Here is an 18818-nt window from a genome sequence, read left to right as displayed (position 1 = left end):
ACAGCATAAGGAAAGACGGGAGGGGACATAGGGACCTCCTCCTCTTCCAAACTCTAGACCCGCGGGAGCTCCAGGCCAGCGTTCTCACACCTGGCGCATTGATTATGCTAATTTAAGACAGCCCCGTCCACGCCCACACGCCATGAGGCCCCGCCCCTCAAGCGACCTATCGTGGTGGGGGCGGGGCTATGCTAATGAGCCGGCCTGGCCCCAAGGGCTGCGCGGGCAGCTGCACCTAGCCCAGGAGAGGCGGCGGCGGCTATGGCCACGGCCGGAGCGCTGGCGGGTCTGGTCGCGGGCTTGCAGGGCCCGCGGGTCGTCCCCAGCCCGGATTCGGACTCAGACACAGACTCGGAGGACCCAAGTACCCGGCGCAGCGCAGGTGGGCTGCTCCGCTCGCAGGTCATCCACAGCGGTCACTTCATGGTGTCGTCGCCGCACAGCGACTCGCTGACCCGGCGGCGCGACCAGGAGGGGCCCCTGGGGCTCGCCGACTTCGGGCCGCGCAGCATCGACCCCACACTCACCCGCCTCTTCGAGTGCATGAGCCTGGCCTACAGGTGAGGGGGGCTTCGGGGCCGACGACCTCGGCCCTCCATGGCGGAACCGCGCGCTGGGGCCCCGGACACCCCACCCGGCCCCCAGCCTTGGTCCCGGCTGCTCTCAGAGACTCCGGCGACATCCTGGATACCCTCCTCTCCCCAGCCCGGAGCGTCCTCTGACCCCGGCCCAGCCCACTGGCCCCCGACATGCTTGCGCGCCTCCTGGTTCCCATTCCTCAGCACCAAGACCCCCTTCCCTAAGGCTGGGATCTCCTGCCCTCCACCTCGACCTCCGTAGGCCCACCGCGGGCCTCTCTCTCCCGTCCCGACCCCTCTGCCCCCAAAGAATGCCCCCAGGGCATCCCTTGCGCTCCCAGGACCCTAGGCCATCCTAACATTCCCACCCTCCACTCCGGGGGCCACTCCACCGGACAACCTGCAGCCTTCCGCTCCCTACGCAGCAGTCCCCGCCCAGGCCCGCTCTAGTCTTGCACCCTCGCGATACACCTCGCGCCCATGTTGTCCCAATTCATAGCCAACGTCGACTGAAACCCAGTCTCTCGTCCCCCCTGCACCCCTCAATTGCCGGGACACCTGTTCTTGACCAGCTAGGTCGAGGGTGGCGGGAGGAGAGTGCCCCGGCCGGCCCAGAGGGGCGCAACTCTTAGTTTCCCAGCCGTGGTCCGGCAGTGGGTGTTGCAGGCCGCGCGGGGCTGGTCTCCGGGCGGCGTGGCCTCGCCCACCCGGGTCGCCACGCGAGGCTGAGCGCCTAATGTTGCCTGGGACCCCTGATTGGCGCGTCGCAGAGCACGCCGGCCGCGCCCGGCCCCAGCTCCACTCCTGTGTCCCAGGGGAGGGCGCGAACCGGGGTCCTGGCTCAGTGCCCCGGAGAGCAAAGTTCCCCGGAGCGGAGGGACCAGGATAAATTATCAACCGAGAACCGTAGGGGAGAAAGGGGGATCGGCCAGCCTTGATCTTTTCTCTGTGTAAATATTCCTCTTCCTCTGCGGCTCCTCCTCCTCTTCTGAGAACCGCTGGCTACAGACCTGCACTTGCTCTGACTGGGATCCAGAGCTGGGGTGGGGGTTGGGGAAAAGTGTTGCCCACCCCCCACTGTGGCGCCCAGCCTCGACTCCATTGGCTGGACGCTTTGTAACCTTGGCCCACACGCTCTGGCCCCGGGCCCAGGTCGTGTTGCAATCTGATCATCCAGAGCGCCAGACCTGTGTGGAAAGTTCAAATTCCCATCCCTTCCTCCCGCCCCTCCTCGGACATCAGGGGACCTCCTGGGAAAGGGCATCTAAGGTCACGGTACACCAGATTTGGGCACCCCTGCTCCCCAGACTCCCCCAGGGTCCCCCTTTTCCCATCCATTCCCAACTTAAGCTTTCTGCTTTACATTACACAGTGCTCTGCCTGGGCTGGCCCATGCCCCTATCTCAGACCACAGTGACCAAAAGAGGAGGCTCAGGGGAAATGGCAAGGCAGGGGGCAGAGCACACTCCAAGAACCGCCCACACTAGGAGGCTGACTGGAAGCTGATGTGACCCCATTCAGGGGCAGCTGGGGTAGAGAGGGCTGGGCTTTCTCCCTAAACTCCCAGAATATTCAACCTCTGTGGCCCGCCCCGGGTGGGGTCCTAAGTGCCAGGGATGGTAGTGGCTCAGTATCAGAGGAGTCTTTGAGTTCCCCCATAGAGGAAAAAACTGAGGCTCAGACTGGGACAGTGTTTTAGCCCTTAAAGACCCCTAATTGTAGGGGTTCCTTGGAGGGGAGAGGATTATGGAAGCTGGGGTATCCCAAGAGAGTAAGGAGATGGGCAGGGACAGCAAGGCAAGGAGTCCAGAGGTGCCAGGAAGAACTGGCCAGCTTGACCCGGAGAACAGCCTGTAGACGTCTGACCAGCTTTCACCCTCAGCAGGGCTGTATGGGCAGAGAGAGGACTGCTGCACTGGGAGGAGGCCCGTGTTCCACGGTTCTGCGGGTGGAACCCTCAGGGAGGCAGGTTCTGGAAGTTCCAAGAAAACACTTGTTCATGGTCAGAGCTGGCTAGCTATGGAAAGAATGGCCTCAGGAGTGAGGTGGAACAAGCAGGACTCTAAGGAAATTTCCTGGGAAATTTCCACAAGGTAGATATGTGTGTGTGGGCAGGGGAGGGTGGGGTGTTCTGAGTTTTCTCCATCCCATCCCCAAGATTCCCAGAATTTCTATTGCTCGTAAGAATCCCTTGAACCCTGGTCACAGGCTTTTGGCTCCAGGCTGGGCCCCTCTCCTCCCCTCCCAGCCAACAGGCCCAGCACAGACCAAATCCTTTCCTCCTGGGCGTGGATGTCACTGTCTCACCTCCCCCAGCCCTGCCTGGCCACAAAACGCTGTAGCCTCAGCAGGGAAATGGAGGAGGGAGGGCAGGCAGGCTGGGGGTAGGGCGCTGGGTGATCAGAGTGGGCTGGGAGGTTGCTGGGATACAGGCTGGGGCAACAAACTCAGGAGTGCCCCCAGGTGCCACAGAAGAAGCTGGCCCAGGAGGTATCAGAGTGCCCCTACTCCATGTCTCCCTTCTAGACAGATGGTGTTTATCTGACTTAGGAGGGAAAGGGGCCAGCCAGCGGGCCTGGGTGCTTGGGCCATGTGCTCTATTTGGGTAATGAGGCCTGTTGTGCCTGGGGGTAGCAGTCCCCCCCCCAACCCCAGAGCAAACATAGGAGCTTGGAGACCAGAGAGTAGAGGGGACCCAGTGACCCATGCACTCAAGGGGCTGCAGGAGCCAGACTGCCACCCACCTGCCCCTTACCCCCAGGAACTGGGAGAGGGCCCTGGAGAGAGCAGGCCTGGAGTTCTGAAAGACTAAGCCTTGGGGCCTCAGCCTTCCATGTGAGCAAGGGCCAGAGGGGACTCATGCATAACCCAGCCTGTGACTCCTGAGGAGCGGGGGAGGGGCCAGCAGGGGTCTAAGACCCTGAACATCTTGACCTCCTAGGCCAGCTCCCCGGGGGTGGCAGACTTGGCCTGTGCCCATCAGGACCCTGAGAGTCAAGCCCCTCACCTGGTAGAGCCCTTCCGTCTCATGGATTTGATTGACTACTAGGGTTAGAGTCAGGGTCAGGGTTAGGGTCAAGGTGCCCCCTGCCCATCACTCCACCATCCTAGCTGCCTTCCTTTAGGTGGGCCCTGGTGGCTATTGTGTTGCACACACCCCTGGGAAGGGGTGCACCTTCCAGGTCAGTCCAGATTGCCATCCTGGGATTCTGGGCTGGGCAGACACCAGAAGGGCAGTGAAAAGGCAGTGGCTGGCTGCTTGGAGGCTGCCTCTGGTGAAGAGGCTCCGTCTCTACTCAGACAAACCTTACCCATCCCCTAGGCCTAAGGGGGCCAGTGAGACTGGTGGAGAAAAAGCCACAGGTCCTGAGTGAGTCTCCATCATGTCATGTGACCTTGGGCATGTCCCCTTCGTTTCTTGACCCTCAGTTTCCTTAAGGAAGAAACAGGCGAAAACCCTCCTTACCCAGCCTGTGAGATAGATGCCTGTGAGGCCAATGGGCATTGTCTTTCTGACACCTGAGCTGCTAAACAGATTTCAGCAGGTCTCACCAAAGAACACAGAGGCCCCAAGTGGGGACCTGGGAGAGTATTTTAAAGGTCTGCCTCTCAGGGTAGACATTTCAGGCAGGTTAGAGTGAGGGGCAGGATTTGGGAGGGGTGTCCATCAAGTTGCCCACCATAGATGAGCGCCTCGTGCATGGGAAGAAAGTGGAGCCAGCCCCCTCCAACCATCCCCTTTCCCCACGCCCCCCCTGACCCATCCCTCTCCCTCTGACAGTGGCAAGCTGGTTTCTCCCAAGTGGAAGAATTTCAAAGGCCTCCAGCTGCTGTGCCGGGACAAGATCCGCCTCAACAACGCCATCTGGAGGGCCTGGTATATCCAGTGTGAGTGGGCACCACAGGCCCCAGCAGGAGGGCTGGCAAAGGGGCTGCCCCGGAAACCCCCAGGGCCCTCAGGGCCAGCAGCCACAGAGAGCTTTGGGGGAGGCCAGGTCCCCAGCATCAGGACCCCTCAACAGCTTCTAAACCCAGAGGGTCTTGGGGGATGTGTCCCAAAGGGCGCTCTCCACTGTGAAGTTGGACACAGCAGGGGTCACCCTTCGGAAGTCCTAAAGTGAGCTGAGATTTGGGGAACAGTTCAAGGCCCATCCTGCATCCCATTCGTGTAGTCAGGTGCCTCGAATGCCAGGGTAGAAAGAGGCGCTCAATACTATCCGGGCCAATCGCACCCCTTTGCGAAAGGGAAACTCAGATCCTGGTGGGTCTCTACCAGCCTTCCACTGATGTCCTTAGGTTCCCCACCATGGAGATTTGGGGGGAGGGGGCCCAGAGAGGCCATGTGGAAGGGACTCTGGTCTTGGAGTCACCCAGAGCTGGTTTCCCACCCTGTCTCTGCCCCTTGCTGGCTGTGTGACTGCAGGCAAGTTGTCTAACCTCTCTGAACCCATTTTTTCATCTATAAAATGAGGCCAAGAGTCCTAACTTTGATGGCTGGCATGGGGATAACGGGTATGAACAGGGCTGGCACGAAGTTGGTGCTTAATAAATGATGGTTGAATCCGATGTACCCTTGAGGAGGTCACGGTCATTCATTTGGGGATACAAAACCCACCTATTCCCCATGGCAGGGTAGCAGAGGCTGAGAGACCTGTGCTGGACCTTGTCCAGCTCAGTAAGGTCCTCCTGTAGGATCAAAGGCTGCGCTGAGCTGGGAACACACAGCGTAGGAGGGACCACACACGGTATTCTCTGTAGTGGCCCCACTGGATTCCATTCAAGCAGAGAAAACAAGTGGGGTTTTTTTGTTTGTTTGTTTTTGGTTTCTATTCATCTTTGTGCCTGGCACTTTCCTAAATCATCTTATTTAAGGCTTCCTAGCAACCCTGGGAGATAGGTTTTATCACCCCCATTTTATGGATGAGCAAGTGAGACCCAGAAGGCGAGTGACTTACTCAGGGTCACTGAGCATAAAAGGAGCAGAGCTATGACTGGCTGTGAGTTCAGGGCTCTGCAACTCAGCCCAGCGCTCCTTCCACTGCTCCCAGCTGGCTGGCTTCCAGCCCTCGCCTGAGAATGTTAAGGACGGGCCCTGCCCAAACCAGGAAGCTGATAGGCGGGGGTGGGGGTGGGGGTGGGGGGGTGTCTCTAACTCCCTCACCCTCCCACCCCACCCCAAGCTTTCACCCTCTACCCTTTCCCCTCAAACCTGGATGGGGTGCAGACCCTTCTCTCTGCAGAAGGAATTTCTGATGCCACCCAGGGGTCCTCACCCAGCTTGTGGCACAAGTTGATGGAAGGACCCCAAGTTCTAAGTCAGAGGGAGGTTGAGTCAAGTTCTAGCACACCCTAGCTGTGTGACCTTGGGCAAGTCCCTAGCCTCCCCCAGTTGGTGCTTGCTCATCTGTCGAGTGGGAATCATAATAGATCCTATTGCTGAGGTTTGCTGTGAGCTTTCAGCGAGATAGATGGTCTGTATCTCAGCACAGGGCCTGAAACACGCAAGGGCTCCCTGAAGGTGAGCTGCTGGGATTTACTACTATTATTGCGATAATAGCAACAGCAGGCCTCTAACCAATGTCAGGACTCCTCCTCCCTGAACACGGAAGGTTTGAAGGGAGGCTTCAGGAAAGGGGGAGGAGTGGGGTTGCTGGAGGGCTGCCTGGCTCCTCCCCCTCACACCCCCACCCTTTCGGCAGGCTCCTGACCTCCAAGAGCCCTTTTCCACACCCCCAAGTCATCTTGATTTCCTCAGATATCCCAGAGCACCTCTCATGAGCTGACTCTCCACCTTGCTTTAGCTCAGGTGATGTGTGTGCTTTCCTGTCTCTCCCACTAGGCTGGGAGATTCATCCCCGATTCATTCATGGATCCCCTGTCCCAGCATCTATCCCAGCATAGGTGCAAGGGCCTAGGAGGCTGCATGAATGGATGAACTTCTCATTGTTAAATAAAGCATGTCCCAGCTCTAGGAAGCCACGTGATCCCTGCCCTTCTGTCCAGAGCACAGGGTTGCCAAGTGGGGGAGGGCAGAGCCTGACCAGGCCTGCTCAGCACTGACTCTCTGGGGGCCCTGGGCAAGCCCAGTCTTTCCTGGTGCTCATATCCTCAACTAGGCAGCCAGGAACAGATACTCTGAGATCCTCCTTGCTCTAACCCCCAGGAGTCCACGCAGCCTGGACTGCTGTGTGCCAAGCTCTGTGCCAGATTTAAGGATTTGGGGCTAAAAGCAACAGCTTCTGCCTTCACTCCCAACGGAGAGGCCAGCATGTAGAGAAATGGCCAAGGCAGGGTAGAAAGTGAGGCACATGGGACCATGGGGTTTCAGACAAGGGAAAGCTTCCTAGAACAGGAACAGCCCTAGGCTATCCTGATGGGAGGGCAGACTGATGAGGCAGAGGGAAGGGAAGGGCACTCCACGTAGAATAAAACCAGAGGGCTGTTGTGGGGGGGTGGTTAGGGTCTGGCTTCAAGGTGGGGCATATGAAGGCAATGGAAAGGCAGGAGAAGCAGTGGGGCCAGTCCCGGAGGGCTTGGAAGCCAAGCTAAGGGGTGTGGGCTTTATCCTGGAGGTTCAGGGAGCCATGGAGGGGTTTAGGCCTGTACTGCCCTTTAGGAAGAATTGACTTGGCCGCAGCAGGAAGATGGGCTGGAGAGCATGAGGCTGGAGTCAGGGAGGTCTAGGCGAGAAATGACACCAGACCAGGGGGAACAGTGAGAATATGGAGGGTAGGAGACGGTGGAAGAAATGCCACACACCCTTGGGAATGAGAGGGTTAGTCCAAGGATTAGATGGGGACACTGGGAGACGGTGGGGAGCTGGGAGACTGGGAGGCAGTGTTGGCAGTCCAGAGGAGGCTTGGGCTTGGGAGGGAAGTTCCCAAACGTCTGAGAGTGATGTTTTGAGACTTCCTAATGGAGGTTCCCCAGGCAGCTGGAAGATGGGTCTGAAACTGGAAAGGAGCAGGGTGAGAGAGGCTAGGGGGAGTGGGCCTGGCAGAAGGGCCAGTGAAAAGTGGTCAGGGAGGTAGGAGAACAGAGGGAAGGTTCCCGGGGCTTAGGGAGGAGGAGGGTGCCCTGCAGCCAAGGTCTCGGAGGACAGGACTGGGGAGGGCCAGAGCCTCGAGTTCAGGAGCTGGGCCAGCGGGGTGGGTGTGCGGGCAGATGCTGAGGTACTGGAGGTGACAATGCAACTGGGAGGGCAGAGGTGGATGTGGTGAGTGACAGGTCTGCCAGAGTCTGGGAGGAAAGCAAAGGGGTGATGGGAAGAAATTTAGCTTGTTGGGAAGCAAAGGAAGGGGAAGGTTTGAGAGGTAAAGGAGAGCCTGGAATTTGTTTATAGGCCAAAAAAGAGCCTGGAGAGAGATAAGGTTGAAGACAGGGATGGGAGTGGAGGAGGCAGAGAAAGGGCTCAGGCAGGTGGCCTGAAGTGGGCCAGCGGTGGCTCTCAGATGGAATTGGGTATCCTGAAGCAGGGGACCAGGGCTCTGGACCTCTAGCCCGCCAGCCTGACCAGGACCTTCTTGGGGCAATTAACTTCGTGTGGCCCAACAATGCCATTCAGCAAGCATTGCCTGCGCACCTACTAGGCTCCCAATGGGGCAGATGGGCTGTGGGAGGTTTGTTTTACAGGGTCTCATAGAACAGGGAGATCTGGGAGAGCTAGAGCAGGCAGCAAGGCTTCCTGGAGGAGGTGGCACTTAATCAGAGCATGGAAGGCCAAGCAGGATTTCATAGTGTGGCACTTGAGTCCCAGTCCCCTTGGAGTGGGAGATGAGGAAGCTGGACACCCCTGACCTGGCGCTCTTCTCTCAGATGTGGAGCGGAGGAAGAGCCCCGTGTGTGGCTTCGTGACCCCCCTGCAGGGGCCTGAGGCTGATGAGCACCGGAAACCGGAGGTAGCTGAGACCACGGGACCAACCACCTGCCGCCCCACCAAGCCAGGCCCCTCCTGCCCATCACTCCTCATGCTGAACGGGAGGGGCTGGCCCAGAGGGAGACTGGGTGAGGGGTGGGGTCAGTGCCACCCCTCGCACTGAGTCCCCTATCCGGCCCTCCTCAGGCCGTCGTCTTGGAGGGGAATTATTGGAAGCGGCGCATCGAGGTGGTGATGCGCGAGTACCATAAGTGGCGCATCTACTACAAGAAGCGGGTCAGTGGGGGGGGCCCTTTCCCCTGCGACTTCTGGCCACGGCCTCTCTTGCAAGAGCCCCGGAGGGCTTCCCCCCGCAACCCCAACCCCGACCCTGTCCTCCATTAAGACCCAGGCCGACAGCGCCACCCAGTGGCCACAGGGCCTCCTCGCAACCTCCTTACCTCCCAGGGCCAAAGAGCTTCCGAGGGGAAGTGAGGGATCCGGTTGATCTGGGGGAGCTAGTGAGTAGGGAGGCCTTGGCGGGGAGCGATGGAGGAGCGGAAAGGGATCCAGTGTCCACCTTTGTGTGTTCCTGCAGCTCCGTAAGTCCAGCAGGGAAGGGGATCTCCTGGCCCCAAAGCAGGTGGGTGCTCCCTGGACCCAGAGAATGGATGCTTCCCTCTGGGTGGGCGAGGCAGTGGTGGTGGGGTGAGGGTGGGACGTGAGTGGAGTGGGTGTGTCCTCTGGTTGATTAAATTGAGCTTTTCTCCTCTTGGGAAGGGCAGCATTGGAGCGCAGTGGTGGAAGACCCCAAGCCTTCTGGTTCACTAAGCAAGTGGTGGGGAAGCATGGGGCTCTAAGAACTGGGGACCCAAGCAGGGAAAAGTGTAGGGGCAGGAAGGGACCCTCATCTCTTCAGCAGGCCACCCCAGCCTCTCTCCTGGGAGGAGTTGTTGGAGGCCAGTGGGGTGACCCTAGCCTTTCAGGCAGCAAACTGGGTCCACCGGAGAGAGGAGAGGAGGGGCTGTATGCAGAGAGGCCCCCTGGATGGCTGACCACTTCATCCCCCAGGCAGGGGGCGGTGGGAGACCCCTGTGTCTCCAGACTGGGAAGGAGTAGGGCAGTGGAGCCCACCCGGGGCTGCTGACAGCTCTGTCTCCTCAGGTGGAAGGGGCGTGGCAGCCACCGGAGCGATGGTGCGAGCAGCTCTTCACCAGCGTGGTGCCCGTCCTGCTGGCGGGCCCAGAGGAGGAGACCGGCGGGCGGCAGCTTCTAGATCTCGATTGCTTTCTGTCCGACATCTCCGACACACTCTTCACCATGACTCAGCCCGGCCCTACACCCCTGCAGCTGCCCCCCGAGGACGGTGAGGGGCTGCGCCAGGAAAGGGAGGCCTGAGGGGATCCATGCAGCCAAGGGAGGATGGCCAGGCATGGGTGCCCCCACGCCGCCCTGCCCGATGCTGCTGACGTCACCACTGCCCCCTCCAGCCTATGTTGGCAACGCTGACATGATCCAGCCAGACCTGACGCCTCTGCAGCCCAGCCTGGATGACTTCATGGAGATCTCAGGTGGGGCAGGCCCCTCCTCCTGGGTGAGTGGATGGTCAGGGTCAGTGGGAGGAAAGCCCCAGTACGCTTGAGACCTCAGGCCAGTCCCAGGCCCCTCTGGGAGGGCGGATGATCTGGGTGATTTCTGAGGGATCTTCCTGGTCTCCCTTTGTCTGGCCTTGGGATGCAGGTGCCGTGGCCTCAGGTGAGAGCAAGCCAGACAGGGTACCTAGCAGGGGACAGGGGACCAGGAGCGTCGAAGCTGCAGGCTCTGGGGAGTTCCCAGGAGAGCAGTAGATGCTGGGACTCTCTCAGGGGAGAGAGGGTCTTTGATGGCTCTCCTTTGTTTGGGTCTATTTATCAGTATTTATATAATTCATTAAAAAAACTATTTATTAAAGAACATTTCAAGCATACACACAGGTAGGGAGAGAGAGGAGTTCACTGACCCTCATGGAATCCTCACCAACGTCAACATTTATCAACTCTTGGCCATTCTTATCTCATCTAGACCTCATCCAATTCTCCCCTCCTATGTTATTTTTAAGAAAATCCCAGGAATCATATCTTACAAAGCATTCTTTAAAGTAGCCCTTTAAAGTAGGCCTTGGCTCTGGCTCCCTCTCCTGAACCCCAGGGCCACCAGTCGCTGCTTTCTCATGTCCCTCCAGAGATATCATGTCTATATAACACATGTGGACCAATGTCTCTTCTTGTCTCTGTAGCAGCCTGTTTCTCGCATTGCTTTCTTCACTTAGCTGTAGACCTTGGAGACTGCTGCTGATAGCCACACACTTAGGGGGCTCCGGAGCCGTGCTGGGGGTCAGACATGGAGGCTCAGCCTGTCTCAGCTGAGGCCTTGGGTGCAGAAAGGGGGTTCCTGGGATAAAGGCTTGCATTGGGTGACCCCTCCACTCCTTCCTGACTGGCAGGGTCCTGGGCCTGTCAGTTAAGAGGTGGAAGCCTATGGGGCGGGGACGAGGGAATGAGGAACCACCCCCATGCCTGCCTGGGTGGGGGCTGGGGGCTGCGGGGACAGCAGTGTTGATGGCAGTGCCCTGGGAGCAGACCAGCCTGGGAGGGCAGCAGCCCCGTCTGGGCACACAGACCCCTGCCGCAGGTAGGAGCCCAGCCGCTGCCCCCCATACCCGGGCTCTGGGCAAAACCTGATCGACCGGGGCTGGGAAGCGACTTCTCTCAGCTCAGGGTGGCTGCCAGAGTGGGGGCCAGCGAGGGCAACCTACAGTAGGGGGTGTGGGTCGCACAGGGGAGGCGGCTAGTGTGGCCCCCTTAAGCGCCCTGTGAACTGGGAGGGCAGGGAGCGCCAGGGCCGTCAGGGCTGCCGCTTGGTCCCCAAGAGCTCCTCACTTGAGAGGAAACCTAGTGAGGGGGCCATAACCCTGTGGAGGGAGGGGGCTTGGTGGAGGGGCTCAGGGAGCAGGGAGAGGCTGGCTGAGGGCCACTCGGGGAAGCACCGGATGGGGGAGGGGCTCAGCCAGGGGATGGCAGGTCAGTGGGGGCGACAGGGTGGGAGGGCTCCGCGGGTGGCTGGGACTCGGAAGTGCCTTCTGCGGGCATGGGGTGGGGACACGCCGTGGTGAGGGGACGTGGTGACTCAGGCTGGGCTGGGCTTGCTGCTCTGTGAGCCCCACCGGGTTCTGGGGAGTGGGCGGCACGGTGAGCAGCAGCTGCTCTGTGGCCCTGAGCATCCCGGGGCTACGTGATGAGGCCCGTGGTCCCTGGGGGCCGGGGGTGGAGGATCGGCAGCCGCTCACCCGCTGCCGCCCAGTCCTTCTGTGGAAGGGAGGCAGGAGGACAGCAAGAAGATCCCTTCAGACCTTGTGGCCGAGAAGGACACACAGACACACACAGAGGTGGGCACAGGACAGACATGTACACACTGAGCACCTCACACCAGGGCAGGTGCACGCGGACTCAGACAGAGCTCCAGACAGTGGGACCGACACACAGGGAGGCAGACAGACAGGTGCTACATGAGACTGACACACGCAGAGCCGGCCATCCAGCAGCACACGCGCCCCCAGTCACATGAGATGCACAGATAAGACCCGGTCAGGCTCGAGGTTTGGTGCTGGCTTATCCCACTCCTGAGTTTCCTTCGAGGGGGCCCCCGGGAGAAAGGCCTGACCACCTGTCTTGGCCAGGGGGCTGGGGTCCATCCAAGGCCAGTAGGGTCGCGTCAGACCAGACCAGGAGGCCTTGGGAGCTGGTGCAGACAGGAGGCTGCTCAGGGTCAGAGAAAGGTGCCCGGAAGGCAGCGGGCGGGCGGGCGCACCCAGGCCCGGGATGTGGTTAGGCCCCAGGCAGCTGCTTCCCAAAACCAGAATAGCCTGGGGCTTACACAACCCGCACCTCGAACAATCTGGCTGCCCCGCTCCCCGCCAGCTCTTCCAGGCCTTCCAGCACCCCCTCACTCCTGCCCCCGCTCTGAGCCCACTCTCTGACCCCTGCTCTGACCCCCCTTAGTCCCTTCACCCACACTCCTGAGCTTTGTCCTTGTAGCCCTACCCATTGACCTTCCAGCAAACCCGACTTGTCCCAGACCCACTGACCTTCTGACCCCTCTCACCCCTAACTCACTCCGTGAACTCCTGACGCCATGATGCCCTTTTCCCCATCCTAGACCTCCTCCCCTTGGACCCCACCCTTTCCCTCCCCGGTAGTCTCCAGTACCAGTACCACCCCACCCCACCACGTCCCCAGCAGAGCTGGTAACAGAAGCAGACAAGGCCTGGGATTCCCAGGCTGGGGGTGGGGAAGGGGGGGCCTCTGGAGCCAGTTTTGGGGCTCGGTGGGAAGGCTGCTTCCTGGGGTGTCCCACTGATACCCCCGCACATCCCCCTGCTGTCTCCCACTCAGGCCCATCCCACCAGAGCCTCTGCTGTGGCTTCCCCTGAGTGAGACAGAAACTCTCCCAGTTTCACAATCTCCTGTGGAAGGCCCCCCCTCCCTCGCCGGCCCCCACCCCACTGCCAGCCCAGCCTGGGGACAGGGCCAGCCTGCTGCTTCCAGCCACGACCTTAGCCCTGACAGCTGCCACCCTGTGTGTCTGAATTACAGATTTCTTCACCAACTACCGCCCCCCACAGACACCTACACCCTCAAGCTTCCTGGAGCCCCCCAGCTTCGGCCCCATGGCTGACCCTGTCCTCAGCAGTGGGATCCTGGGCTCGGAGGTGCCCTCTGCCTGCTCGGGCATGATCCACCTCTCGGGACATAACCGCCTACAGGTGAGCTCACCCTGCCCAGCTCACCTGCCCACACCTCGGAGGTATTCAGGGTACTTCCTGAGTATGCTCAGTCCAACAAGAGAGGCTGGAGGGGGAGAAAGACCCCATCTGTGGCCTCCAGGAGGGCACCGTTCAGCTGGGGAGGAAAGACCCTCGTGAAGCAGAACTGACAAGATGGTTGGGGGGGAGCCTGAGGACAGAGGAGCGTGGAGCTGGGCTGCTTGTGGAAGACTTCCTGGAAGAGGGGGGAGTTCTGGGCCTTAATGAATGACTTGGGTTTGGGCAGAAGAAGAGATCAGTAGAGGGGAGGAGAAGCAGGAACGGAAGCATGGAGGCCGAAGCTGAGCGTGTGCATTTAGGAAGCAGTGACTCCATCATTTTGGTTCAGGAACTCCCAGGCCCACTTCAGACGTTGCCCCCGTGATGCTAGGATAGTTGCCTTTTCCCTCCGTTATCAGACTTCTCAGGCACTAGCATAGTTCATTGTTTGAGAGGTCTCTCCTTGACTAGACTGTGAGCTCCTTGCTGGAAGGGCTATGCTTTACTCACCGCTGCATCTTCTCATACTTAGCGCAGTTCAAGCACCTTAACGGCACTGGGTAAACGGCTGCCCAATGAGTGAGCAAGTGTGTGGACGGATGGGTGTGTGGATGGATGGGTGTGTGGACGGATGGGTGTGTGGATGGATGGGTGTGTGGACGGATGGGTGTGTGGACGGGTGTGTGGATGGGTGTGTGGATGGATGGGTGTGTGGACGGACGGGTGTGTGGACGGATGGGTGTGTGGACGGATGGGTGTGAGAACGGATGGGTGTGTGGACGGATGGGTGTGTGGACGGATGGGTGTGTGGATGGATGGGTGTGTGGATGGATGAGTGTGTGGACGGATGGGTGTGTGGGTGGATGGGTGTGTGGGTGGATGGGTGTGTGGACGGATGGGTGTGCGGACGGATGGGTGTGCGGACGGATGGGTGTGTGGACGGATGGGTGTGTTGGATGGATGGGTGTGTGGACGGATGGGTGTGTGGACGGATGGGTGTGCGGACGGATGGGTGTGTGGACGGATGGGTGTGTGGACGGATGGGTGTGTGGACGGATGGGTGTGTTGGATGGATGGGTGTGTGGATGGATGGGTGTGTGGATGGACCGGTGTGTGGATGGACGGGTGTGTTGGATGGACGGGTGTGTGGATGGACGGGTGTGTGGATGGACGGGTGTGTTGGATGGATGGGTGTGTGGATGGATGGGTGTGTGGATGGATGAGTGTGTGGATGGATGGGTGTGTGGATGGATGGGTGTGTGGATGGATGAGTGTGTGGATGGGTGGGTGTGTGGATGGATGGGTGTGTTGGAGAATAGATCACTGGGTTGTAGATGGGGGTGGATGCTTACAGGTTGGTACATGTATATAGGTAGGTGAGTGGTTGGTTGGATGGATGGGCTGGTGGATGAATTTGTAAATGAGTAAGTAGTTTGGTGGATCAATAAATGGGCTGGTGGATGGATGTGCGGCTGGTGAATATACAGATGGTGGATAGATGGATGGACTATGGGTGGGTTGGTGGGTGAGTGAAGGAAGTATAGGTGGTTGGATGGATTGGTGAATGGGTTAATACCTGGTAGGCTGGTAGAAATGTAGGTAGATGAGCTAGCTCATAGATGAGAGAATAGATAGGTAGGTGAATGGATGGATATGGATGGATGGGTTGGTAAGTTATTTGGTGAACGAATGGGCAGGCAGGAAGATTGATGCTCTTTCTCATGCCTAATTTGTGCATGAATGGGTTCCACTCTTTCCCCTCATTAGATTATAATTTTCCTGGGGTGTGTGTCTGAGGCCAGGGACCATTTCTCCCAACTCTCCCAGTGCCCAGTCCAGAGCTCAGGCAGGGCAAGAGGCTGCCTGGGAGGCCTCAGAAAGGCTAGCTCTCTCCCCTGCTCTCTGTCCCCCAACCAGGCTCGGAGCAGCTGCCCTGGCCCTCTGGACTCCAGTGCCTTCCTGAGCTCTGATTTCCTCCTTCCTGAAGACCCCAAGCCCAAGCTCCCACCCACTCCCGCACGCCCACCCCTCCTCCAATACCCCAGCCCTGCCAAGGGGCTTGGCCTGGAGCCCTGTGCCCCACCCCCTTTCCCTCCCCTGGCTCCACTGCCTGCTATGCTGCAGGAGGAGCCTGTCTTCTCTCCCAGATTCTCTTTCCCTCCTGTCCCTCCTGCCCCGGGAGTGTCCCCACCGTCTGCTCCCACGGCCTTCGCACCCACCCCCCAGCTGGGTCCAGGCCCTGCCCCCGCCCCCTTCCCCTTAGACCTTCTACCCTCGGGGTATTCGGAGCCCCCGTTGGGGCCTCACTTCACCGTGCCCCAAGGCACGCGGCCCAGAGGCAAGCCCCCTACCCAGTCCCCCAGGGGGCGGAGGCCCAGCCCCCCAACCTTGGCCCCTGCCACTGCCGGGGGCAACAATCCTTGCCTCGCACAGCTGCTCACAGCAGGTGAGCTGGGAAGGGGACGTGGAGACCAGATGCGGAGCTGGGAGCCTGTGGGATTAGAGGGTGGAGGCTAAGGGGCAGGCTCAGCCGGAGGGCAGGTGGCAAGGAATGAGGGACCTGGGCCCTGAACCCAAAAGCGGTGTGGGCAGTGAGGAGGGGAGGGACGGGGTCTTGGGAGATGATGGGATGGGGACCCCAGCAGCCCTCACAGTTCTGTCTGTGCACAGCCAAGCCTGAGCAAGCCCTGGAACCTGCGCTCGTGTCCAGCGCCCTCCTCCGGTCCCCAGGGTCCCCGGTAAGATGGCGGGCACTGGGAGGTGGCGGTGAACCCCGGGGCTTCACCCCGACTCTCTGCCCTTCTCCACCCCAGCAGGAGATAGCCCCCGAGTTCCCCTGCACCTTCTTTCCCCCGACCCCGGCCCCTACACCGCCCCGACCACCTCCGGGTCCAGCCACATTGGCCCCTCCCAGGCCCCTGATTGTCCCCAAAGCGGAGCGGCTCTCGCCCCCAGCACCCAGCGGTAAAGAGGGGTTGCAGGGATGGGGAGCTCTGCGGGAGGGAGGGAGGGGGAGGAAGAAGGGGGGACTACATCTGGGGCCAGGATGAGAGGGCCAGGGAAATGGGACCCTCTCCCCTGTGTTGGTCTGTCTGTGGGTCTGTCTGTCTCTGACACAGGTGGTGAGCGGCGGCTGTCTGGGGAGCTCAACTCCCTGCCGGGCCCGGGGACGCTGAGCATGTGCATCTCTTCCCCTCAACGCATCCTAAGCCGGGGCCCTCTGGACAACAAGGTGGCACCGTTTCTCACCCTAAGGTCTGTTTGCTCCCCACAGGCCCTCCCACGCCCCCTTCTAGGCTCACCCCGCCTTCTGCCCCCTCAGACCGAAAGCCGGCGCATCACACACATCTCTGCGGAGCAGAAGCGGCGCTTCAACATCAAGCTGGGGTTCGACACTCTGCACGGGTTGGTGAGCACGCTCAGCACCCAGCCCAACCTCAAGGTGCGTCTCCAGCCCAGGCTGGCACCCCCGAGCCCCAGCGCCCCATCGTGGACACACCCGGTTGCCTCCTCCCATCCCAGTGCCTCAGTGGGTCCCAGGGCGGGGGACCCCCAGTCCCTGAGCCCGGCCCTACGGTGCTGCCGTAGATGAGCAAAGCCGCCACGCTGCAGAAGACAGCCGAGTACATCGCCATGCTGCAGCAGGAGCGAGCCGCCCAGCAGGAGGAGGCCCAGCAGCTCCGGGACCAGATCGAGGCGCTCAATGCCGCCATCAAGTGGGTGCGCGGGCCTGCAGGCGCTGGGCCAGGGGGCCTGCTGCCTGACTCCCCGCCCTGACCTGCCCCGTGCCCCCAGCCTGTGCCAGCAGCAGCTGCCTGCTACGGGAGTGCCCATCACACACCAGCGGTTCGACCAAATGCGAGACATGTTCGATGACTATGTCCGGACCCGCACACTGCATAACTGGAAGTTCTGGGTAGTATCCTCGCTCGGCCAGTGGCGGGGTGAGCGCTGCAGCCGGACCAGGCTGGGCCCGACACAGGCTCCGCTCCCCGGGCCAGGCAGGGTCTCAGAGCTGATCCCAGAGGAAAGGACTCCGATTCTACCCCCTCCTTCAAGGCCCCTGGCATCTTGGCCAGCAGCATTACCCAGTGATGGGCTGGGAGCAGAGGGAAACTGAGGGGGAGCCCCCCGGGTGAGGGGACCACAGCCCTGCCCTCAGAAAGTCCCAGGGGCAGTTTGGGAGAACCTAAACTTGGAGTAACATGACTGGGGTGGGCCTGTGGGAAGACATAGAATCTCTCACTCCCTTACCTGGTCAAGCCCTTGACTGAGCCAGGGCAGGAAGCCCAGGGATGGGGGACAGTCCAGCCCAGAAGGAAGGTCCTGGAGGAGCTGGGGGAAGGGCCTGAGAGCCAGAGAGCTGGGAGGGCCTTAGTGTATGGGAGGGCGGCTACAGTAGGAGTCCTTAGGGTTCAAGGCTGGACAGTGGCCAGATGTCAGGGCTACATGTGAAATGCGTGAGGGTACCAGCTGGACGACAGAACTGCTCCTTGACCTGGGTCCAGTTCAGCGTCCTCATCCGGCCTCTGTTCGAATCCTTCAATGGGATGGTGTCTACGGCAAGCCTGCAGAGCCTCCGCCAGACCTCACTGGCCTGGCTGGACCAGTACTGCTCCCTGCCTGCTCTCCGACCAAGTACGTGAGCCACCTGCCAAGCCTCAGGGCAGGGCGTTCCACCCTACTCAGACCCCAGGTCGAGCCTGTCTTCACTGTGGCCTAGGGTTTTGTCCATCCCCACCATGCCCCCAGATGGGCCACCAGGACATCTGCAGACAGGGATCCTAGGAGGGGCTGACTGACAGTCTTGCTAACTAGTACCTCCCCCGATCCCTTTGTCTTCAGCATCCAAGGGTAGGGCCCTGACCCCAGAAAGTGCCTCTCCCTCTCTCTCTCTCTCTTCCCAGCTGTTCTGAACTCCCTACGCCAGCTGAGTACATCTACCAGTATCCTGACGGACCCGGACTGTATACCCGAGCAAGCCACACGGGCGGTCACAGAGGGCACCCTTGGCAAATCTGTATAGTGCTGGCCGGACCGTGCTGCTCACTCAGCTGCCCTGGGGCTGCTCTCCCTGGGCACTCCCCTCCTGCTCCGGGTCCCGGCTGTCAAGCAGGGTTTCTTCTGATCTCCTGGGAGCCGGGAAGAACTGAGTTCCAGTCCCTGCTCTACTATAGCAACAATGCTGTGACCTGGGGAGATCATCCTCCCTCTTTGGACCTCCATTCTCCAGTCTGCAAAATGGGGACGGGGAAGCTTCAAGTAGAAGAGGATCCCAAGGCCTTAGCAGCTGTGGCGCTTGGGGGCCTAAGCTGGCAACTCGGGGAGTTTGAAAGAGGGAAGGGGACGATGCTTCCTTGTCACTCCCACCTGCTCCCCCCACAGGTCAGGCACAGGCTTCTGTTTCTAAGCCGGGAAGGAGAAGAGGAGGTTCCTTCTCTCTGCTCCTCCACTGGTAGCCTGGACGGGCTGCAGGATGGCATCCCCGAGTGAGGTCAGGAAGGTCTGATCCCAGGAGAGAGCAGGGCAGGGGGTGGCCAAGCCA

General features: G+C 60.3%; 1 protein-coding gene across 1 annotated transcript; it reads left to right on the top strand.

The window, feature by feature from the left end:
- Positions 1 to 261: 261 nt before the first annotated feature.
- MLXIPL (MLX interacting protein like) lies at positions 262 to 18299 on the top strand. The gene is made up of 17 exons (XM_065892532.1): positions 262 to 560; positions 4360 to 4466; positions 8394 to 8476; positions 8641 to 8730; positions 9032 to 9076; positions 9598 to 9799; positions 9924 to 10004; positions 13065 to 13234; positions 15191 to 15719; positions 15944 to 16011; positions 16087 to 16237; positions 16393 to 16505; positions 16596 to 16715; positions 16862 to 16989; positions 17069 to 17192; positions 17782 to 17911; positions 18181 to 18299. The coding sequence occupies exons 1-17, from the start codon at positions 262 to 264 to the stop codon at positions 18297 to 18299; spliced, it is 2559 nt and encodes an 852-aa protein (XP_065748604.1).
- The last annotated feature ends 519 nt before the right edge of the window (positions 18300 to 18818 follow it).

Source organism: Phocoena phocoena, chromosome 15 (genome assembly GCF_963924675.1).
Source record: "Phocoena phocoena chromosome 15, mPhoPho1.1, whole genome shotgun sequence".
Lineage (NCBI taxonomy): Eukaryota > Metazoa > Chordata > Mammalia > Artiodactyla > Phocoenidae > Phocoena > Phocoena phocoena.
Note: the sequence above shows the minus strand (reverse complement) of the source record. Positions and strands in the feature narration are given on the sequence as shown.